Source organism: Larimichthys crocea, chromosome XXII (genome assembly GCF_000972845.2).
Source record: "Larimichthys crocea isolate SSNF chromosome XXII, L_crocea_2.0, whole genome shotgun sequence".
Lineage (NCBI taxonomy): Eukaryota > Metazoa > Chordata > Actinopteri > Sciaenidae > Larimichthys > Larimichthys crocea.
The window spans coordinates 15021470-15044840 of NC_040032.1; the positions used below are offsets into that span (position 1 = coordinate 15021470).

The 23371-nt window shown below is 42.3% G+C and overlaps 1 protein-coding gene across 2 annotated transcripts; it reads left to right on the plus strand.

The window, feature by feature from the left end:
- The first annotated feature begins 1297 nt into the window (after window positions 1-1297).
- slc8a4a (solute carrier family 8 member 4a) lies at window positions 1298-22899 on the plus strand. Of its 2 annotated transcripts, none has more exons than XM_019259524.2 (9): window positions 1298-1525; window positions 2559-2634; window positions 5172-6579; window positions 6733-7250; window positions 15139-15245; window positions 16414-16532; window positions 18065-18164; window positions 18974-19246; window positions 21605-22899. In XM_019259524.2, exons 3-9 carry the CDS (start codon window positions 5239-5241, stop codon window positions 21982-21984), a joined length of 2838 nt encoding a protein of 945 aa, XP_019115069.1. In that variant the 5' UTR covers window positions 1298-1525; window positions 2559-2634; window positions 5172-5238; the 3' UTR covers window positions 21985-22899. The 2 variants fall into 2 exon arrangements, with proteins under 2 accessions (XP_019115069.1, XP_010738458.2); XM_010740156.3 differs by lacking the exon at window positions 1298-1525 and adding an exon at window positions 1547-2261.
- Window positions 22900-23371: the final 472 nt, after the last annotated feature.

The following is a 23371-nucleotide window of genomic DNA, read 5'->3' on the forward strand; positions in this document are numbered from 1 at the left end:
CTGTTAGTATGAAGCAGAAAGTGTAAGTAGCTCTAATAGGAGGTCAAAGTTGCATGTATATTTAATTTGATTACATGTGGAATAAACACAGTGTTGTAAGTTTAAGTAAACACAGTGCTCTTCCACATGTTTCATGGTGTGATTTTAATCTGCAGTGTGCAGCTCCTCCTCATGATGTCTTGGGTGTGTCGCCTCCCTGGTGCTTTCCTTCCTCCAAATCTCAGTCTAATCTCTTTTATTTCTCTCCAAGGTTTGCCGTAATCATCCCTTCAGGTGGATAATATACAGCCTCCATTCCTTATTACAGATATTCATCCACCAATAAAAAAAAAACTAAATGAATTTGATCCAAATGAAAGCTTTATTTTTAGCTTTGCTTAGCGGCGTGGCTCGAGGGATGGAGATGTTGTTCTGTCAGTCAGTGGTGGAGTCAACAATTGGCGGATGCTGAAGGAGAAAGGACAGCACATCTGAGCATGCTAATATGTTTAATGTCAGCATGTTTATGCTGAATAATTGCAAGCATGCATGTTGACATGCTACCAGGAGGCATGTTTGCATTTTTAGGATTTAGATTATAGCACAGTGAAGCCCAGTGGGTCATTGCAACAGCACCAACAGTTATGATTGGCTCTAATTAACATATATCGTGCTGTGTTGTTGTTGAATGTCTGCTGTGTCTGTTGTGGCTATTTTGATTGACAGGTGGGTGCAGGTACAGATGGCTTGTTTGAGCAACCAGGTGTTATCCAGCTTGCCTCAGGTCCACAGATGATCCACCTCTTTGCCCATGTTTTGATTAGCCGGGAGGTGGCAGAGGTAGGACTGCCAAGACTGTCTGTCAAACATCAAATCCTACAGTTCCCATAATGCAACTCAATCACATCTTTTATTAGAGCTTTTCTGTTAAATGCACTCATGGAAAATGAAAGACATGAGCACAGGTGACATCATTATGACATCATCAGGGTCATTTTCTTTAGTCCTTAACATCTTGTTTTACTCCACTAGTGGTAAAAAATTGAAATGACAAAATTGGTAAAGAATCCTGTTTCCTGGTGAGTGAAGGGCAGTGCATGAGACTTTTAGTCTAGTTTACATTTGTTTTGATTCCCCCTCATTAACAGATCATGTTCATCAACTTCTCATAGCTTTATAAATAAATAATGAGTATCATTAATTCACTTTAAACCTTTATTTTCCTGTTTTTTCTCTCCCTCTCTCTACACCTCCAGACTACAACAAAAAAATCAAACCAACACACATCAGACCTACAGGCAGCAACATCTGGGATCTTTAGGTGTCAGCCTACAGCAGGTTATCTGCGCTGCTGGCTGATAACGCTAATGAGCACGTTATGAGGATTTTGGAGTGAAATGGTCATTCATCCTGGACTCCTGATGCGCAGCCGGGAGGACCAGCCGTGCGTGTGTAGCGCTGTATCTGAACGTCTCCTCCCCTGTTTCTGCAGTGTTACTGCTTCTCTCGCTCATCGTTTCTTGTGCCAATGCTGCCCACCGCAAGAGTAAGACAAGACTTTCCATTTGCATAACACCACACACACACACACACACACACACACACACACACACACACCTCTTTCTTGTCTGCCACCACCATCCCTTCTGCTTGATATCCATCTTGTCCTGATCCGTGTACTGTGTGTGGTTTTTTTGCGTCCTCTCAATCCTTTCACCATTCATTCACGCCTACTCTCATGTGCAGTCCTGTTTTGGTTCTTTGCGTTATCCAGCTCCAGACAGAAAAGCAATTTTTTATTTTTTATTTTTTGGATGAGAGAAACACTCTCAAGACAGCCTTTGACAGTTTTGAAGAATTTCTTGACTGATACAAGCGGGACGAATGAGGACAGAGTCAATAATTTAATTTATTATTTTTACGCATCAACAATCGCACGTAGACTGGAGAGGATAAAGCTGAAAACGCATTGTGGTTGTTTTTTTTTCTTTGGAAAGCCTTGCGGGAGGTGTCGCCTCGTTGGAACACTGGGAATTTAATAAGAGCAACTAATCCCATAGTGTTAAGTTTGCTGAGGTAAGGGGAGGGGGGTACCTGTCAGAAAAAAATAGAGGCGAAGAAGACGTGGAAAAGCTACGCGTCATTTCCAAGACACCAGCGCAACAAGGCAACACCATTACACCAGCCTGCTGTGTGAATGGCACACGGGGTGTCTTCTTCTGTTGAGCTGGTGCAGGGTATCCACGCTGTGACCAGAGTCCAGCTGAGATTCAGGGCTTTCGGTGAGTATCTGTGGGACTGCTGTGCGCACCAAATGGACCACAATGCACAGCAGCCTATTGAGGGGGATAATCCTTTTTTTTTTTTTTTTTTTACCTTGCATCTGTAATGTCCAGTAATCCGGTTGTCTTAGTACCCATTTGTGTAACTTAACATCTAGAATTGCCTCTAGTCTGCATCAGTGATGTTTTAATTCTGATTTCACTCCACTTGCTTTAATCCACTACTTCAGTTTTCATGGTGATTATAAACTCTCGTTGCATTTTTGTTAATCTGAGATAACCTGTCTGTCTATACAGAGCGATATGAAAGATAAGTTCATCTCCTGAGGCCACAACTTCCACACTGAGCTGACTCACTGACAGCTGCACCCAGGTGAGTAATGCAGTTTGTAAGGATATTAAAAAATAGGGAATATATTCTACAATATGAAGCATACTCCTCCACAGCTGCATGTAAACTAGGGCTACATGTTGGAGATCTAATGTAGATGTCTGTATTTTCTTCTGCTGACACTCAGTTGTTGTTTACACATATTCTCTGCTTCATTGTCCTTCTGTTTGTTTATTTTTATGACTTTTCATTCCCTGGATAGCAGAAATTACATTTATGAGGAGGCTCATTATAAACTGAGACTGGCACCATTTAAAAAAAACAAAACACCCTCCCTCACATCAATGTGTTACTCATTATGTACACCCTGAGACCTCTTTGCTTACCAAACAGGAGCACGTTGGAGGATTAAAACATCATAATTTTATTCAGGGTCGGAGGTTGTTGTGTGTGTGTGTGTTGTTTTTTAGACGGTTTGGGATTATTAAAAGCTAAATGAGAAACTGCATGAAATGGAAAAGTAGCATCCTGTTGGACTAAATGCTGAATGGATGGATGTTAATCAAGAAATTAATGTCAGCAGAGGATTCTAGGTTTGCGCTGATCGAGTCTCAGCAGGGTTTCAAGATTGGAAATTAATAAAGTGAGGTGAAAAACTTTCAGGCTTGGTAGTTGTGTTGATGGACACGGTGGTTCACTGGTTTTTGTAGGTACCTGGTTCGAATCTCCACCTTTTTCTATGTGAAGTGTGCATGTGGGTTCTCTCTGGGTGCTCCGGCTTTAACCTAATTGGTTAATTGGTGACTCTAAATTGCCCGTAGGTGTGAACGTGAGAGGGATGGTTGCAGTTGTGGCTGTTGTTGAATGGTTGTTTGTCTCTATGTGCCCTGTGATTAAGTGGCGACTTGTCGCCTTACACCTTAAGTCAGCGAGGACAGGCTCCAGCCCTGACCCTGATGAGGATAAGCGGTTATAGAAAATGGATGGATGGTTGTGTTGATTAAAAGCTGTGTAGATACACGAGAGAGAGTACCTCTAATAGGAAGTTTCACGTTGCTAAAGCTCGTTGCTACCTGCTGATTTCAGTGATGAATGTATGTAACGGAGTACGGCACCACGATGACACCCTTTGTCTCTGTAGTATTGTCAAAAGGCGTGTTTTATTCCTGTATTCCCACCAGTTGGAGAGTTAGCTCTTACCATAGAAACGTCACCCACTCAAAATTTGTGCAGGATTGTGTGCCAGATGAGAGCAATACTATACAGCACTACATGATATGATGTGATATGATATGATGTGATGTGATGTGATGTGTGAAGGACACAATCTTGTACTCTTGTCTCCTATTTAATGAACTTCTGAGTCATCTTAAAGCTTTCAAAGCCTCCAACTCCCTGCATCAGGAATTTCTGAAATGTCTTTGTTGAATATGGATGAAACCTCCTTTTGAAAACCAGGCGGAGGGTCACATGTTTCCTGCATTGCCGTGCTCCTCGTTGCTGATCTTGCTGATGTTTTTTTTTTCTCAATCTGATCAGCAGACAGGTGTTTCATTGTTGCACAAATACAATTTGTCGGCCATTTATTTGTATCCTAAAAGAGTAACCCAAGCATGGAAACTTCAATTTCTTACATCTTTGCGTGCACTGCTTCACACTCAAACCTTTGATGGAGAAATGTGCACGTCCTGTGATGTGGCCCGAGTGAAGAATGCAGCTTTTCCTCTGCTGCATGTCAATGAGAGCACGTGCCGTACGTAAAAGCATCGTCAAATCTCTCCTGCTGCAGGTAAAGGCAGCCTATTTTTAAGGTGGAAATGGTCTTAAAAGTTTAATTAGGAAGCACCAGATTACATTGCTTGGCATTTTTCCTTCTCTTTTCTCTCTGTTCACACTGATGCAGATGTAAACCCCCCGCCCGGACAGCACTGATGCTATACTCTCTGAATTGTTCACTCAAGCTGTTGGTGGCCATGCTGCTGCCAAGAGCACCACTGTGAAATTCTTTTAAGTTGTCCCCTGGCATAGTTTAATGGCTTACATTAGAAAAAAAGTGTTTACTATATATTTTTTTTTAGCATTAAACAACAGATTACAGACTACACATTGGTATCTTATAGTACCTTTATCAGTAGCAGGTTTTGGCTGCCTAAGAGCAACTGCTCTGCTGTTCTTTTGTTTTTACTCGTTGCCAGTGAAGATTATTTTTGGAAACCCATGTAACCTGACAGTACACAGTGGACTGAGTCAGTTTTTTCCCTCAATACTACAGGTGCAGAGGGTAACATTTCTACTGCAGCTCCGCTTCTACAAAATGACCACATTATATGTGTAGGAGTTTGACAGAGTAGTTCAATACGAGTGACTCAACGATTAGTCGATGCCAACATTTCTGGCTTTCAAACCAACCAAAACCGATGGATCCCACGTCATTTGCATACAAAAGAGTATGACTGTGAGTACTTTTGTGATGTTAAACCTTTAGTTGAAGAGGTTACTTCAAGAATAGGACTTCAACGCAGTGAATGTGACGATCTCACTCATCCTCCACACAAATTCATTTTTCTTCTCTCTTCCAGAGGTTTGCATAGACCTTCACATGAGACGTGGCTTGAACTCCGGCATCAGAAGACCCCGAGCCCAATCATGTTTCTGCACAAGCGTATCCTGAATTTAACTCCGTCTTTCACGCCATGTATGTTCATCTCCATGCTGGTTCTTCTCCCAGGCGTCACTCATTTCTCCCAGGGCAGCGCCAGCCATGAAGATGCTGGCGGCACACCAGGCAACTGCTCCAGTAAAAATAACTGCTCCGATGGTGTCGTGCTGCCCATGTGGAACCCTCAAAACCCTGCGGTGGGAGACAAGGTGGCACGTGCCATTGTTTACTTTGCAGCCCTCATTTACATGTTCCTGGGGATGTCCATCATCGCGGACCGCTTCATGTCTTCTATCGAGGTCATAACCTCTCAGGAAAAAGAGATCACCATCAAGAAACCCAACGGCGAGACGACGACGACAACTGTGCGTATCTGGAACGAGACAGTATCCAACCTGACTCTGATGGCACTGGGCTCATCTGCACCAGAGATCCTGCTGTCTGTCATCGAAGTGGTCGGCCATAATTTTGAAGCTGGGTCTTTGGGTCCCAGTACTATCGTGGGCAGCGCAGCGTTCAACATGTTCATTATCATCGCTATCTGTGTCTACGTGGTGCCAGAAAATGAAGTCCGCAAGATAAAGCACCTGAGGGTGTTTTTCGTCACTGCTGCCTGGAGCATGTTCGCCTACGTCTGGCTCTATCTCATCCTGTCTGTGTTCTCCCCCGGAGAGGTGGAGGTTTGGGAGGCTGTCCTCACCTTCTTCTTCTTCCCTCTTTGTGTGCTGCAAGCCTGGATTGCAGACCGACGTCTTCTCTTCTACAAATACGTCCATAAGCGCTATCGTGCCGACAAGACCCGTGGAATCATCATCGAGTCAGAGGGAGACGCCATGTTCACCAAAATGGACTTGGAGATGGACGGCCAGGGTGTGAACTCCCACACTCACCCCAAAGAGGCTCTTGATGGGATGCTTGAAGGGGTGGAGGAAGGTGGAGGGATGAGTGCGGAGCAAGATCAAGAGGAAGAGGCCCGACGGGACATGGCTCGCACACTTAAGGACTTAAAACAGAGGCACCCAGAAAAGGACATGGAGCAGCTGATTGAGATGGCCAACTACCAAGTACTTGTCCAACAACAGAAGAGCCGGGCCTTCTATCGCATTCAAGCCACGCGCATGATGATCGGAGCTGGGAACATCTTGAAAAAGCATGCCGCTGACCAAGCCAGGAAGGTGGTGAGTTGCCATGAGGCCAGCGGCCAAGAGGAGGATCCAAACACCATCTACCTGCAGTTTGAGCCCTCTTACTACCAATGCTTCGAGAACTGTGGCTCACTAAAGCTGTCAGTGACTCGGCACGGAGGAGAAAGCGGCTGCACTGTGAAGGTGAGAAGAAGTAAAGGCAGAAATATTGTAAATGCTCAAGGTGAATTTAAAATCAACTTTACCAGCTTGAGGCATTGAAAATATTAATAATTCAGAACTTTATTTTAACTCCAGACACTGAATATTTAATCTGTCTTTGCTTGTGGCCGACAGGTGGATTACCGTACAGAGGATGCGACTGCCAACGCCGGCTCAGACTATGAGTTTGCTGAGGGCACTTTGGTCTTCAAGCCTGGCGAGACAACAAAAGAGTTCACTGTTGGCGTAATTGATGATGATATCTTTGAAGAGGATGAGCACTTCTATGTGCGCCTAAGTAATCCGCGCATCGTGCACCGAGCTGAGGTCTCCGTCCTGGAGCCGAGCTCCATCACCTCCAGCAACAGCACGGTGGGAATCTCTTCCCACGTTCCTCCAAAGGCAGCCCTGGGCAACGCTCACACCGCCACGGTTACCATCTATGATGACGACCACGCTGGCATTTTTACATTTGAGAATAACTCCATGAGGGTCAGCGAGAGCGTTGGCAACATGCAGGTGAAGGTTCACCGGACGTCCGGGGCGAGGGGGAAGGTGGCGGTGCCATACCACACCGTCGAGGGCACCGCCAAGGCAGGGGAGGACTACGAGGAGGTGTCCGGCAAGCTGGAGTTTCAGAACGACGAAACCATGTAAGTGCCAGTTCTTCTTCTAAGTGATGTCTTGTTGATGCTTCTCATTACTTGATCAAACATCACAGCCCACACGTTGGTATGTTAAACAGTCCAGCTAGATTACTGTAAATTATCTATTCTGGGAAAGGATAAAAGGGCTATTTTAATGAGTCATGGATATGTTTGCTCTGAGAAGTTTAGATCTTTCAGAGGGATGACGTGGGAGGATAAGAGGATATAATTGTGAGGCAGATAATGAAACATTGTGGCCGATGTAAAAGAAGAAGAAGAAGATGTCAAAGCAGCTTTCTGTGAATGAGTTAACACGCAGCCCTTTTGGGATTTCTATGGAGTTTCTATGGGAGTTCATTGTAATGCAGAGCAGTGAAAACTCCACTGCAGAAAACAAAAGGGAATGCATGTTAGAGACAAAGTAAGGGGGTAAAAAGAAAATCAGACAGGTGACTTACACAGCAGCGAGGAGGGAGATGAGAGCTGAGCAGGTGCATGCGATGAATCCTGTGTGATAATTTCAACAAAAGGTTTCATGGAGGCACCAGCAGAGAGGCAGATAAAAAGAGCTGAGAGGAAGGCTAACAGAGAGAGCAGTGAAAGTGTGATGTTTTCCCCCTCAGCTTTTTCTCTTCAACGATGTGTGGAAGGGTACGGAGAGACGAGTACACTTGTAATGTCTGTTTTATGATTTGATGAGGAAAAGACTTGGCAATTATCCGCAGCGGGAGATTTTTCTTTTCTTTTTTCTCTTTTAGCTTAGAAAAAAGAAAATGCCCCTTAACCGTTTCAAGCTCATCACAAAATGATTTACAGCGCACCAAAGGACAAAACAAAAGGAATAAAAATGTGTCAGATGAATCCGTCTGTGTGAGGACGATTTCAGGGCTTGTGTGTAGGTGTATTGTGTAGGTCGGGCCGAGTGGGAGGAAAGGCAGGTGAATACACGGTGTCAAAGAGGATGCAGATCTCCCTATTTGTCTTTTTTGCCTCGCAGTGCAGGTGAATATATTCGCCTGTGTGATTGTCAGCTCCCTTTTGCACATTTATCTACATGTTTTTTTGCTTTTTTGCGTACTGGCCTGTGTGTATTTTTTAGGGTGTTTGTATGTATACCCACATCGAACTAAATGCTGCAACTAAAAGGAGCTTCTTGAGCATCCAAAGCAATTAAAGAGAGTGAATAGGGGGTTAAAGTAGTCCCAAAAGTTCTCCACATAGCGCTGGGAGCTATAGAAGATGCAGTTAATGAGACGGCGGTGTACAACAATGTGAGATTAGAGGCTGGCTGCTTGTATCTGCATTCAAATAGAGACTGAACATTAGATAAAATCCTCCACCTACTGAGCCAAAACCTGACTGTAGCAAGCTGACAGCGACACAAGCATCTGCACACTTTATATTATCTGGAGTCATGCTTCCCTCGATAGTCGCCGTGCTGCTGGAAAGGATTGGAACTGTGAAGAAGAGCAGGATCCAGCAGGGCAGGACAGTTTGCTATCAGAAAGACAAGACAAACAAGAAATGCCACAGCTGTGATCGGCTGTCTTCTTTTGAAGAGCAAACAGGGACTTAAAGAGGAATGCAAGCTCGCTCTGATGATAGGTAAAAAGGTTTGACTCGTTTGTTGAATCAGGTCCAGTTGGGTCAAGTCAGAGCAGCTTACTTCTTCTTCATCTTTTCATCCAGCTGAATTTTAAGATACTTGTTGTCAGAAGGTCAGAGAAAGACATTTTTTAGTTGAAAGAGGGCAACATTCGTTTCTTTTTCTTGCCTCGTAAAGTGATTTATCAAAGCTTGTGTACTTGTACAGCACAATCGAACAGATTTTGTTTCCTGTTTTTATGCGACTCAGACGCTCAAGTTGGACTGAATTTTTCATGAGGTTGTCTAATTTGAGAGCAGTCAGTGGGTCCTGTTAAAAGATGGAGGTGAAACCACTGATGGAGATTGCATCATTTGTACCAGGCTGTTTATTTCTGCTGTGAAGTTGGACATTTTAACATGGGGACTTATGGAGACTGACTTGTTCTGTAGCCAGCCTCAAGTGGCCATTTCGAGGAACTGCAGTTTTGAGGTTGCCTCTTGATCACTGTGTGTCTTTGAGTTGTTAAAGCATTTCAGCTTTCCATGTGCAGACCAAGTGGCAACCGCCGTGGCTGCAAAGTGAATCCTAACTGCAGTTCCTCAAACGTCCACTTGAGGCTGGTTACAGAACGAGTCACTCTCCATAAGTCCCCATGTTAAAATGTCCAACTTCACAGCAGAAATAAACATGTTTACAGCCTGGTACAAAAAAAAAACAGTTTAAGTTTTTAGTACTGAGGGTGAATTTTTATAGAACTCACCTGCTCAAATTATATTAAGGCTTAAAGTTATGCATAATTAACAGCGTGGCCACTTTGGTGCCGTTATAGGTGCCTCGTTTGAGCACCCGTCATTTGGCCTGCCTGCAGATATTAAGATTAGTCGGGAGGACTGCCAACATGGCGTCAACCAACAGCACAGATTTGAGCTTCTTCTTTGTACTGTCAGTGGGCGAAACCCAATCACTGTGTGTCTTTGAGTTGTGTTTCAGCTTTAGTAGGTACGTACCCACCCGTGCAGACGAGCTTACACATGCTCTGTGTTAAATGTGTATCTGTGCTCCTCACTGCTCAGTAGGCTGCCAAAGTTCATCCTTCAAACGGAGCTGGCGTGTCTTACCCAAGTGTTTCCCTGGGCACCCGGGACAAAGAGCTGACACTCGGCAGCAGGCCTCCAGGCAGCTCTGTGTGTGTGTGTGTTTGTTACCGTGTTTTTGTGTGTCTTTGTGTCTGTCCCGGTCGATGTGAGGATGCAGAGGAGCAAAAGAGGAGGAAGGCAAGTTTGCAAGCTTTTGACGTTGCGCCAGGAGGAGGAAGGGTTTAAAATCCAGGGGTGTAGTTAAATAATAATTTAGCATCTCGATTCTGCACTGCAGTAAATAGATTATGATGTAGAGACACAGACCTCTGAGCCAAAATAAACAGGCTGGCATAGAGAACCATTTTACATCTCTGTGTTTATGGATTAGAGGAAGATCTGCGCAGATCCATGATTGTGTGGAGCTTCCTCTTATATCTGCTTTTGTTTCGCGCCTCAAAATGTGTGGAACTATTGAGGCTGAGGTGGATGACGGAGGCTGTTATATAAGCTACGATGAAAGAGGTGTGAGGAGATCGCTTGTGAAAAGGGAAATCAATACCTTGATATTCTTTATTTCTCACGCTTAATGTAGTCAGGATCAATAACTTACTGACAAACCTGGATAACAGTGGAGAAGCGAAGAGTCAGGGTTGGTTAACGTGAAGACATTTCAGAGCCTTTCAAGGTAGAAGAAAAGGTTTGAGCAGCACTGATGGGCTTCCTTTTGTTAAACGCTCATTCTCATATTTAATGCTCGCAACAATTCATCATACATCATTGTAATTCTTCTTCTTTATTACTACTTGGCACAGCTGAGACGCGTTTGGTTTGCAATTTAGCCGCTGGAGCTCAACAATGCTTATGATTTCACCAGAGGCACAGCACCATATTTCAGAAGCGTTGAGGAAGCAGCTGGTCTTTTTTAAAATTTGATTTGATTTTTAACGATTTTTAGTGAGCAACTACGCAACGTCTGTTGCTCAGTTGGTCCACCCTTTTGTTCCAGACTAAAATATATCATCTATTATTGAATGGATTGACATTTTTGTACAGATTAGGATGGATCCTAATAACTTTGGAGATTCCTTGACTCCAGCAGATCAAAGTTTTTCTTTTATTGTGAGAGAGTATTTTAGCATCTGTTTAGATTAGATTGGCATCAAATTTGCTTCCCAGATGATGCATCTTAAATGATAATTTTCTCTGCCACCATGTGGTTGAAATTTATGGTTTTCAGTTAAATGTGTTAATAACTATTGGGTGAAATTTGGTGCATTAACCTTCAGACCAAGCGGTAATGCGGCTGTGAAGTGAAGCCAAGGCAGAAGCGCCAAAAACTGCAGTTCATCAAACGTCCACTTGAGGCTGGCTACAGTTCGTGTCAGTCTCCATAAGTCCCCATGTTAAAATGTACAACTTCACAGCAGAAATAAACATGTTTACAGCCTGGTTCAAAAAACTGTTTTGGTCTCTATAGCTAATTTCCCCGTTCATTACAACTGTACTGAGGGTGAATTTTTTATAGAAGTCATTATCAATTAACAGTGTGGCCACCCATGATCCACGTCTTTGCCATGGCAGCAGCCAGAGCCACCACACTTTACGGTTCTTTGGAAACCTACGGTTTATATATACGATATGACATCCATGTTTCATACTCTTCATGATAAATTGTTCTAACTTTGGTGCTCTTCTCTGACTGTTAATTTAGCTCCATCATAAACTAAAAAAATTCAATTTATCCAGTACTTTGCTAACACTTAACACAAGCCTTATCATACTAGCATTTTTTTTTTTTGTCATGGGACTGCAAACATTATCAACAATATTAACTTTGCATTGTGAAACAGAGGGATTGTTTGTTGCATACAAGCAAATAAGCTCGGTTTAGATAGTGTTAACACATGCGCTCAAACACATTAAAAATTCATCCGTAAAGTACTTTCCTATCTTGCTACTAACCATAAATATGCATAGGAAACAACACAATTTGGATTTTTTACTTTGCTTAACATCGTTTACTTTTAAAACAGGCGATGTGACGCCATGTGAAAATCTCTGGTTTGAAGTGAAAATACAATAGCATTAGATTTTAGTCGATCATAGTGCCGTTAGCGTCTCACTGCTGCACATCTGGACGGCATGATGTAGGCGTAAATGTTGGAAACGGACATTGCGATGTTAGAAAGGTGTGGGGAGAGCGGGTTTCCGAAGCTATTCAACCTGAAGTAGCTGGCAGCTCAGGTCTTGTTGTGTTATATAATGAATTTCTTCTCATCTCTCTTACCTCCCCCGGTGCTCATTAGTTCAGATATCATTAAGCAGTGCTTCTCTGTTATGTTGCCACGTGGTTTTTGCAAGTACACGTTATCAAAGGTAGGGTCATATATCATTATGAGTGTCAAAATCCTTTTGTTACCATATATATCCTCTACATAATAACCCAAGAACACATTACAGTGGAGGCAGATATTTCATCTGCTGTAGTTATTCGTGTTCATATTCACCTACAGTGCAGTCTCTCGATTCAGTAGCTTGCTCAAGGACACTTCAGCAAGGCAGTTAGATGCTGACACACAAGCTTGATCCCCACACTCCTTCATCTGAATGGCAGTGCCCCTGTTCAGTCGGGGCTATTTGACATACCGGCATGCATGCATGCATTCGCTCATTCTCCCTGCTGGCTTCATTCTTGTCAGGAGGACTGGAGCCTATCCCAGTATGCAGAGCGTAAAAAACAAGAGGTGCTCTCCCAGGGTGAACATAATCACTCACACTCATACCTGTAGGCAGTTTGGAGTCTCTCGGCTTCATGACTTGCTGTCTTTTGACTGTGGGAGGAAAGTGTAGCATCCTTATCGAACCAACGGGAAACTCCAAACAAAAATGGTCACACAGCTGCCTCTTTAAAAGAGGTGACACCATCACCCTCAGGCACCAGCTGACTTTCCCTTTATTCAGCCTTAATTTAGCAGGTTAATCTGGGTTTTCAATAGGCAGCCAGACACTGCGAGAAAGAGAGAATCAAAGCAAAGACACCATCTACATTTTTATTGGAACTTAGAGCTTAAAAGAGCCAGCCAGACTCTCCGCAGTGTATTCCACTCACGTAGCAGAGATTATGGTGGTTTCAAGTGGGACAGGCATCAATCTTCAGAGCTCAGACAATACAATCCGGCCCTTCACATTTGTCTGTGACAGCAGGTGTATGTTACTCACTGTGGCTTCTCAGAAACTATCCCAGGTATGAATCGAGCAGTAAACGAGGGGCTTTACTGTCCTGATAGAATCTAACTGTGCCTGATGTAATCAGACTTTCCATCGACCTGCAGTGACACGAGGATTTAAGGAGAACCGGGTGGTGCTTACTGCACCTGCGAACCTGATTCTTACAAACTCAAGGAGACACTTGGATAATAAACAAATACATGCACGGAAAGGTGAAAAGGAAAGAAAGACATTTTAGGAAATATGCCAACTAGTTGAAGTTTTATAGACACAAACGGATAAATACAACTCAAACATGAACGTTGTGATAAAATCTTAATTTGTGAACTTCACATGTGCTGGTATAAGCAGATTTTCAGGTACACTTCCATGCATGTTAAGATAAAGATAAAGATTTCTTTACTGTCAAACATACAACTAAAGTTATGCAAAGTTTAGAGTGGCTGCTTTGACTGACAGGTGGGTGCTGTTACAGAGAAACCAGGCATCATTCAACCCGCCTCAGGTCCACGTCTTGAAGAACCAGTCTATGACGTGCATATTTTATACTGCCTATGCAGTGCTCTTTGGAGTTTGTAGTTCACTCGTACAGTAGTCTATTACAGAAGGTTTGCATTCATGCTTTTGTACTTATTTCATTAACCTGAATTTTCAATTTTCAATGCACATCTTTTATTCCATCAGGTGAAAAGATACAAAAAAAATCAGGGCCATCGAGCGTTAGATTCTCGCAGAGATCTAGATTTAAATCGGCATCTAATGAGCTGAATGCAGTAGGAGAATCTCCCTGCTGCTTTTCAACAGCCTTTCATTTCTGGCTTATATTTTAGTGAGAGGTCTGTGAATTGTAAATGTTTTTTTGTTTTTTTTATCCCTGGCAGTTATATCCGGATCATCTTCATGCACTAAAGCAGGACAAACACTATCCAACCAAAGAGTGATGTGATATCAAAATGGCTGCTGCTTGAATACGTTCCATAGCAACTGAAACCATCATATTTTATTTTAAGGCCTTGCTGTGTTCCTGTACATATAACACTTAAAATAACATCTAGTTTAAAAGATAAATCCTTTTGTTTCCACTCTAAACACTCTGGGGCTATACTCACTCCCTTTGCTCCCACTGGCATGACTTTCTCTGACATTAGACGGCCGAATGACGTATCATTCATGTTTAAAATAAAACTTCTTCTCTTCTGTGAGCAAACGCTCTTGCTGCATGTTGTCGAATCCTAAGTGTAGACAGAAATAGACAGCCACCCACATATCATTAGGGAGATGGAGAGAGAGAGAGAGAGAGAGAGGGGGAGAGAGAAAGACTCAGTGTGACAGTGTAGGAGAATGAAGCGAGCTGAGGCAAATATGTCGGTCACAGTTTGACACCGCATCCTCACATGTTTTTTGTTTTTTTTTGTAGCGTCTCGGATTTAAACAGCAAAGATTATATTTCTATACATCTCAGGAGTTTTGCTTGAACCTGTATGGATTCCTTTAATTTCCACTGAGAACAAGATAATAATTCAATTTCCCATGACTTTTAACTTGAAGTGTGTAGGAGGGCTGTGGGATATTTCACTACATTCCTCTTGCTGGTGCTCTAAAGGAGTTAATGGTGTAGAAGGAGTCCGCCCTCTTGTGGGGCACTGAGATATATACGTATATATTAATGGTGCATATATTATTTTTTAATTTTGTGCATAGCGTTCTGCTCTACATTAATATTTTTTTAATCTCAAGCTTGTGTCTTCTTATCTAACATCTCTGTTTCATGATTCACTGTGTAGGCAGTGTAGCTCTTGGCTATGCTGTTTTTATTTGTACTAAAGCACAGAAACGGCTCTTTCTGGTTGCCTGCCATCTATTTTTGATGTAATTTAGGTATCGAATTCACACTTGCAGGTTGACGGCTGCTGTTATTTCCTAAATAATGCTAATGAATTAACCATCCATCTCTGTTTGGCTCCTTCCTCTCCTTGTTCTTTGACCCTCGTGCTTTCAGGAAGCTGCTGAATGTGAAGATCATCGATGACGAGGAGTACGAGAAGAATAAGATTTTCACCATTGTGTTGGAGGAGCCCATCCTGCTGGAGGTGGGACAGAGACACGGTGAGCCGGGGATGCTTTTTTCCCTCATTATTTTATGGCTTAAAATAAATTTTACATTGCATCAACTCTGCTTTATATTTTATTTAAAATTCTCAGGCTAGAGCAATTTATATCCATTAATACAAACTCCTTTTAACTGTGGGGCAGCTCAGAGGTCCATTGTGTGATCTCCTTAGTGTATTTCATAGCCAGGCTTTATGCTGCCCTTTAAAACAGCTCGGGCTAATTAGTTTGATCAAGATTGGAGCTCAAAGGGACAGGGGCTAAATGAGCTATTACAGAGCTATAATTTGTGCGTTTGTTACAGAGTTACACATTCAATCATGTATTTAAAATGTACAGCAAAGTCTGCAAAAGAAAATAGAAACATAATTATCTTTATATACGAGGATGCTGAACTCTGAAAGTTCATCCAGAATACTGACTTCCAGCCCAGTCACAATGCAAATACATTATCCATTGTTTGCAGTGAGATGCTTGTATTGTGTCCATTCATATTAAGTTTGTCCATTCATATCAGTGACTGTGCAGAAAAAGCAGCTGTGCTACCTGGATCCAAAAATGTTTCGCTGCTTTGCATCCCTCGACATCGGAGCGATTGACAGAACACAATCATCCTTATCGGCCCCTGTGACACCAAGTTTCCATCATTTTTTTGTACGAGAGCACTTTATACGGATTGTTGTTCACAACTTTCTTTTGTTGTTTCTTCTCATGAGTCGTCTTTTACATGCAGCGGTGTAGGATACAGTCTCTCTGAGTTTTTTTTTTAGGCTGTGCTGCTCCGCTTTGCAACAAATACAAGACTTGCTTTTTGCATCCACTTTGCATTCTTGATGTTGCTCATTTGTCGTCGTACTACAAAGTCTTTCATAACAGTGCAAAAGAAAATGATGCATACACACAAACAGCATGTTAAAAATAGCTTGATTTGTAAAACTATCTGAAATTAGTCAGGCAGTACTTGGAAATATTTGTCCTGTTCTCAGCAAATCCTAATAATCCACCACTTGCATCCTTTAATAGTCTTAATTCCCGTGCAAACAGTACACACAGAAGACACAGAGTTTCATTGTCAGAAGCTAGACTGTGTTTTGTTTTGTCAAATCTCTTGTCTGGAAGGAAATACCTGCTGATAGTTTTCACACCTCACCCCTTTCTGTTGCAGGAGACACCAATGATAACAAGACAGCCGTGGGCCCGGAGGACGTGTCAAAGATGGGATGCCCCTGCCTGGGCGAGCACACTAAGCTGGAGGTAGTCATTGAGGAGTCTTATGAATTCAAGGTAAGTCAAAATAAGCAGGTATATTTACACCCACCTATCACACTGATGTCTGTATACTCTGAACCTTCCCACAAAGATGAAGAATGCCAAGATAAATATATATTATATTCTATACTGCTATATAATAATATAGAGAACAATTGAGAAGAGCATAGAGGTCAACTAATTTTATAGCATGTAGGCCAGCTTATATGGCACCATATGTATATATTTGGCACAAATAAATGCACTGTATTGCATTTTCTACACTGGAAGGGCAGCAGAGGGATCTTTATAATTTATAACAAAAAGGGTACTTTATTATGTTTTATCTACCATAGGGGCATCAAAGATGGCACTTTATTATGTTTTATCTACCATAGGGGCATCAAAGGGGGCACTTTATCATGTTTTATCTACTATAGGGGCATCAAAGAGGGCACTTTATCATGTTTTATCTACTTTAGGGGCATCAAAGAGGGCACTTTATCATGTTTTATCTACTATAGGGGCATCAAAGAGGGCACTTTATCATGTTTTATCTACCACAGGGGCATCAAAGAGGGCACTTTATTATGTTTTATCTACTATAGGGGCATCAAAGAGGACACTTTATCATGTTTTATCTACTATAGGGGCATAAAAGAGTCACTTTACTTTATCATGTTTTATCTACTATAGGGGCATAAAAGAGTCACTTTTGTAGCGATTTTTATTTGAATGTGACAGGATACTTGTGACAAAATTTGTTATTAGTTATTTTAGACCGGTATTAGTTGTTACAATATTTTGGGCATGATTGTTGGAGATTAAAATTTAATCCAAGTTGGAATTGGTGACAAATTCTTAGTGTGCTTGTGGTTGTAACTAATAGCTCTGTCAGTAGAGTATTCTCATCATTTCATTCAGCTTGAATAGTCAAATAAATGAAATGAAAAACGTTGTATCATCTAAGTGCATATCAATTTTATACTGCTATTCAATATTATATTGCCATAGAATCTGTGGGTGTTGTGACACAGAGAGACAGAGGGAATAAAGAAATGATCAAAATCAAGCTGTTCAGAATTAAAACATGGATACTATGTTTTCTATAATGCAACTTAAATGCGTTCTGCATGAAGCCTGGGTGCTCAAACAAGCCACCAGTAGTGGCACGACCTGTCAATCAAAGTGACCACGCTGTTAATTATGCATGACTTTAAGCCTCTGAGACCAATTTTATGCTGTAACATGATGTTGCACTGATATTTAGGCCTCATACTTGCAGCTCTTCTTTCTGCACTGGTGTAAAGCAGCTTTATTCTGGCACTGTGCCTCGTTTTCTGAGGGATAGTCAGGTTCTGTGCTCCTCTGCATCTGTTTTGGTGACTCACAGTGCAGCACAGTGGGAGGAGTGACACAGTTAATTGCTCCTTAATTCACCACATCAGTGTCCCTCGTCTCATATGACAGCGGTAAGATTATATTGATACCCTCATACCTGCAGAGATGCCTCCCACTGACCAATTATTTTGAGCTTTCTTTGTCTTTGTCTTTGTGTTGGTCTGCAGAGCACAGTGGATAAGCTGATCAAGAAGACGAACTTGGCTCTGGTGGTGGGGAGCAGCAGCTGGAGAGAGCAGTTTGTTAGCGCTGTCACTGTCAGTGCAGGTGAGTCGTGGCACCCTGAAATGTCTCATCAGTTCATCCCCCTGTGACCGGACCGGTGGAAGATTGAGCCTGTATCTGGATCTGGCCCACCAGCTGCTTCTAACCTGCCTCACGTATCGTGCTGGGAGTTTTTTAATAGATACTTTTTTTAAAAATAATATCCCAACTGCTCCAGTTGGACATTAGCTCAATTAAAAACGTCTAATTTAACAGATAAAGAATGAGCTTACAACAAAAGTGCTTTCTTTTAATCCAGCATTTAATAAACATGCAGGATGTGCTGAATTCCCCTCGTGGCTCACCATTAAAAACTGAACTGACCGGCTCCGTCTGGACAATTAGCAGCTCTGAAGAATTTATGTAGATATACAGCACATGTGGCGTTTGGTGAACCCTTTTTATTTCGCCCTTTTTAAAAGCAATTGACTTAGATCTGCACTAGTGCACAAAGCATTTGGGCCGAAAGCTGACCTAGACATCAGAGATGTGTCGTTTTGCTAATACACTCAGATTTTCATGCATACCCAGATATAAATAGAAACTATGCATCCTGCGTATGTGTGCCTCGATCACTGAGTCATAGCTATATTTACGGATTTAATGTAATGTTTGGAAAAGGTTAACTCCCACACGTTCATCGAATGTCTTAAATGCGGTGGAGGTTAGTGTAGTCTTGGCCAGATTCATGCTGTCTGCTGCTAGATGTTTAATTAAAGCTTGAACTGTGTTCACACGTAGCATGGCTGGATCAAACCACAACATCTAAATCTCTGCAGGTATCTTTCATGCATCTATTCTGTCTTTGCCAGGTGACGACGATGAGGAAGAGAGCGGTGAGGAACGCTTGCCATCCTGCTTCGATTACATTATGCACTTCCTGACGGTTTTCTGGAAAGTCCTCTTCGCTTTCGTCCCGCCCACCGAGTACTGGAACGGCTGGGCCTGCTTTTTTGTGTCCATCTCCCTCATTGGCGTCCTGACAGCTGTAACCGGGGACTTGGCCTCCCATTTTGGCTGCACCATCGGTCTCAAAGACTCGGTCACCGCTGTGGTGTTCGTGGCCCTCGGCACCTCTGTTCCAGGTGGGCGTCTGTGGTGTCCATTAGGTTTAAGAGTGAGCTTGTCCTTAGGTTTCCTCTGGGGTTTGTCTAATGCAGCTGGAGCAGCTGCTTGGGGAGACTTGTGCCACCCGTCAGAGTAATTCTCTCCAAAGCTCTTGACTTGAACATTAGCGAGCTGTAAACTAAGAAAAGCATTGTTTCACTTGCAAACTCTCTCTCTCTGTCTGCTGCTGCCTAATTGTACTCCCATTTCTCTGTGTCCTAAACACTGCCACAGAGAGGCACAAATCAGAATATGGAAATTAGATTTTGGCAGGTTTTAGCTCTGTAAGCGCCACACACTCTCCTTCAAGTTGACAGTTTAGTTGTGCTGGAAATCGCCCTGCTAGAGGAAAATCATCAGGAGGTTGTACAGGTAGCCTTGGAGAGAATTTCAAAGACATCTTTCTACATTTCTTGTGATCTACTAATGCATGTCTGCACTTTACAAAGTGATTGAATCGTGTGAGGACTGTTTAAGTTTGTATTTTTGTTCTAGTTCCAATAATATATTTTTAATAGACACTTTATTGATCCCTCGGTGGGGAAATTCTTTTTGACTTATGATTAAAAACTAGCAAGACGTCGAGTCTTTGCTCGCAGCCAGACATCAAGCAACACAAAACACAGCAGCCAGCGAATATTACCGACTAGTCCAACAGCAAGAAGCCCAGCTCAGCGTCTGTCTTTCAGATTTGCTCTGTCTTTCTCTTCTTAGCTTCCTCCATCAACGTGCTCTTCTCCCTCTGCTGTCATGTCCCTAGAGGCTGCTGAGTCCAGTTACATTGCCCGCTTGCCCAGCTCTGGATTTGGTGCGACACTGGTTCTGCTCCCCGTCAGCTTTTCCCCTGTGGCCCCGGGCACTATCACAAAGCTCTGAGGTCACAATCTGGGCAGCGTAGCTAATACACTGAGCTAAAAGTAACTAACAGCAAGTGTAATTTATAGCAGTTTACTTTACTGTCCATCAGGAAACTAAAAATAAATCACAGAGAGTTGCCAAGAGACTGTTGGTTTAGTTCAGCAGAAAGACAGAGGGAAACATCTCAAACGACAGCATATAAAAACTCACTTATTATCACGTTATATCACATTTATTTAATCTGTACAAAAGCCAAAGCGTAAAAATGACAATTCACATTTTTACTGGGTGTCAGACTATTTCTCGATTGGACACAGTAACATCCTGAAGTCTCTGCTGCTTGGCCTGACACTGCTCTGAGCCGACTAATAACACACCAACTAGCAGCACCCAGAGAACAACATGTTTCCTTCACTGACAGCACGCTGCTTGACCCGACTGCCTCACCTTAACAAGCACCAAGGCTCACACCTCCCCCCCCAACTGACAACCTTTGTAAATTATTAATAATGACAGAGCAAGCAGCTAATACAACAGGATGCAAATTTTAAGATTAGCAAGCTCAGCAAACATTTAAGTGCATTATTACCAAATAAAAAAGAAACTCTGACACTCTTTGTGACCCGTAGTGACATTTTAGAGTTGTAATTCTTCTTGCATAGTTATGTTAGGAATAATGTCCAGCGAGCTGGTCATTGTCAGGGGTTTATTGTGCAACAGTGACCCATTCACTCTTCATTATCCTGCTTATTACTGAAGCACTCTTTTCTTAAACTTTTGACAGTGTGTTCCACCTCAGGATATATCCGGCTCTCCAAATAACACCAGACGTTAAAATACAGTAGGCCGACTCTGTTCAGCTACAGACAGTTCACACAGGAGGCAGGATTTTATTATTATTGACTGTTGTTGACTGAAGAAGTTCAAGAACCTGAGCTAAATGGGTGGAAAAGGAGACTACTCCTGATCAGCACTTCTCTTCAGAGAGTTTTCGAAACATTCATTTTACCTCCACTTACTATCTCCCCGTCAGATTTTAGTTTGCAACTAATCATGGATGCATGAATGTGACATGACTATGGAGCAGGATAATAAAAAAATAGTGTTAAGTTGAAGTGTTTTCATTCAAATTATTGTAGCACTGATGGTGATTTAATGTTTCTAACTTGATTCATTTAATTAAAAATTTGGATTTTTAGCACTCAAGGGAGCTCGCACACTACCAGAGGTACTTGTACCACAGTTTGAGAACCATTGTACTCAGGGAAATGAATATTTCTGCAGGAAAATGAAGGCTCAATTCATGAGACTGAAGACTAACTGGCTCTGAGGAGAACTCTGGTCTTTGTGACAGTGTTTGGAAGCACTAGAGGCAGTAACTGAAAAGTTTCCAACTCGTCATCTTTGCTAGTAGTTGCAGGGTTTAAGTTTCCCATTTCTTTCTTTAGGCTTGATTCATACGTCTCTTTCTTTTGCAGATACCTTTGCGAGTAAAGTGGCTGCAATCCAGGACCAATACGCCGACGCCTCTATCGGCAACGTGACGGGCAGCAACGCGGTGAATGTGTTCCTCGGCATCGGTGTGGCGTGGACCATCGCGGCCGTTTACTGGCACACCAAAGGCGTGCCGTTCAAGGTGAACCCGGGCTCCCTGGCCTTTTCCGTCACCCTCTTCACCATCATGGCGTTGGTGTGCGTGCTGGTGCTGCTCTACCGCCGGCGTCCCACCGTGTCCGGCGGAGAGCTCGGGGGCCCACGGACACCCAAGCTCCTCACCCTCTTCATGTTCCTCTCCCTCTGGTTCATCTACATCCTGTTGTCCTCCCTGGAGGCGTACTGCCACGTGCCTGGCTTCTGAGACTAAGGGAAACGCACAGACACGGCTCCTCTCTTGTTTTTACAGTCTACTGAATCTGTTTTCTCTCTGTTTTTGTCTATTTTCACAAAAGTTTATATCTATTTGTATCATTAGTTATTACTGATACCGCACAATATCTGATTGACTTTGAATCTTTGGACTTTGGAACTTTGCTACCACCCACTATGCTGTGAAGTATAGCTTTAGCCACTGAAATTGAACCTCTTCTCAACTTTGCTTTCACTTTTTTTTTTGAAACATTATGTTCCCCTTGGACATTTATCTAACCATTGCTATCGGCATAAATCACATCAAACCTTCTGTCACTAACCGTGGACAATTATTTGAGTTCTTCAGTGTTAAGAAAGCACAAGATTAAAGCAAGTATTCAAAAGATTCCTTGTACTTTGAGGGGTGTTATAAAATTGGAAAATGAAAGGTGGTGCATGGGACGACATTATAATTTTAACATAAAGGGAAAGACATTACCGAGGCTGAAATAACCCGTAAAACATAATGTATGTGTTGATATTTATTACGCAGTCTATACATTAATTATTCATTGTATATCACGTAAAAAGATGAACATTGTGCGTGGGAGTTTTGTGAAAGAGTAGGTGTGTTTCTTTTTGCACGTTATCAGATTAAGAGTTTCTTGGTAATCTATTTTAAAGTACTGTATGTAATATTTTGACATGGCTGTTGACGTGTTTGACGTGTTCCTGTACATGTGAATCACAGCTGTACCATAATCTTTTAACCCCCCCCTCCCAATCAGTATCATGTTCGACATCGCCAGGGTTAAAAATTCTTTTTTTTACAACATAAACCTGGAGCAGAGTGCCCGCTTTAAATTGTACTATACGTTTATGATTTTTAGTGTGTGTGTGTGTGTGTGTGTGTGTGTGTGTGTGTGTGTGCTGTCCAGCACAAATTGGGCGAAAGGCGTGGCACTATCTCGTCATCGACTCCAAGTGTTAAGGGTGTTCGTGACAAAAAAAAACAAATAAAACAAGAAAAAAGTGCAGTCTTAGTACGGATACAAGAAGGACACAGTTTTCTTATCTGTCATGCTGACACTGTGAACATTTTTTCAACATTACTTTTAGAAGAAGCACAGCAAAGAGAGCGAGAGAGAGAGATGATTATAATCCGAGCACAATCAGCGAACAGATCCGTCATTTGTGATGAAAAATGTGCTAGAAGAGACGACATGTGCAGTATTTCCTGAGAGTGTCTCCTTGTGTCGCACAGAAATTGATATTGAAGTTTGTTTGTTTTTTTATTTAACCTAGAATCTATAGAGCCATATTTATTGTAACAGTATTACAGTAGAGGTATTTATATGATCAATTTGAGTTTTATTGATATGCACGTTTAATGTATA

Excerpts from the sequence above, each read along its gene's own strand:
- slc8a4a (XM_019259524.2), top strand. The coding sequence starts at position 5,239 with ATGTTTCTGCACAAGCGTATCCTGAATTTAACTCCGTCTTTCACGCCA. Across the intron at positions 7,251-15,138 it reads TTTCAGAACGACGAAACCAT|GAAGCTGCTGAATGTGAAGA; the intron begins GTAAGTGCCAGT and ends TCGTGCTTTCAG. Across the intron at positions 19,247-21,604 it reads CCTCGGCACCTCTGTTCCAG|ATACCTTTGCGAGTAAAGTG; the intron begins GTGGGCGTCTGT and ends TTTCTTTTGCAG.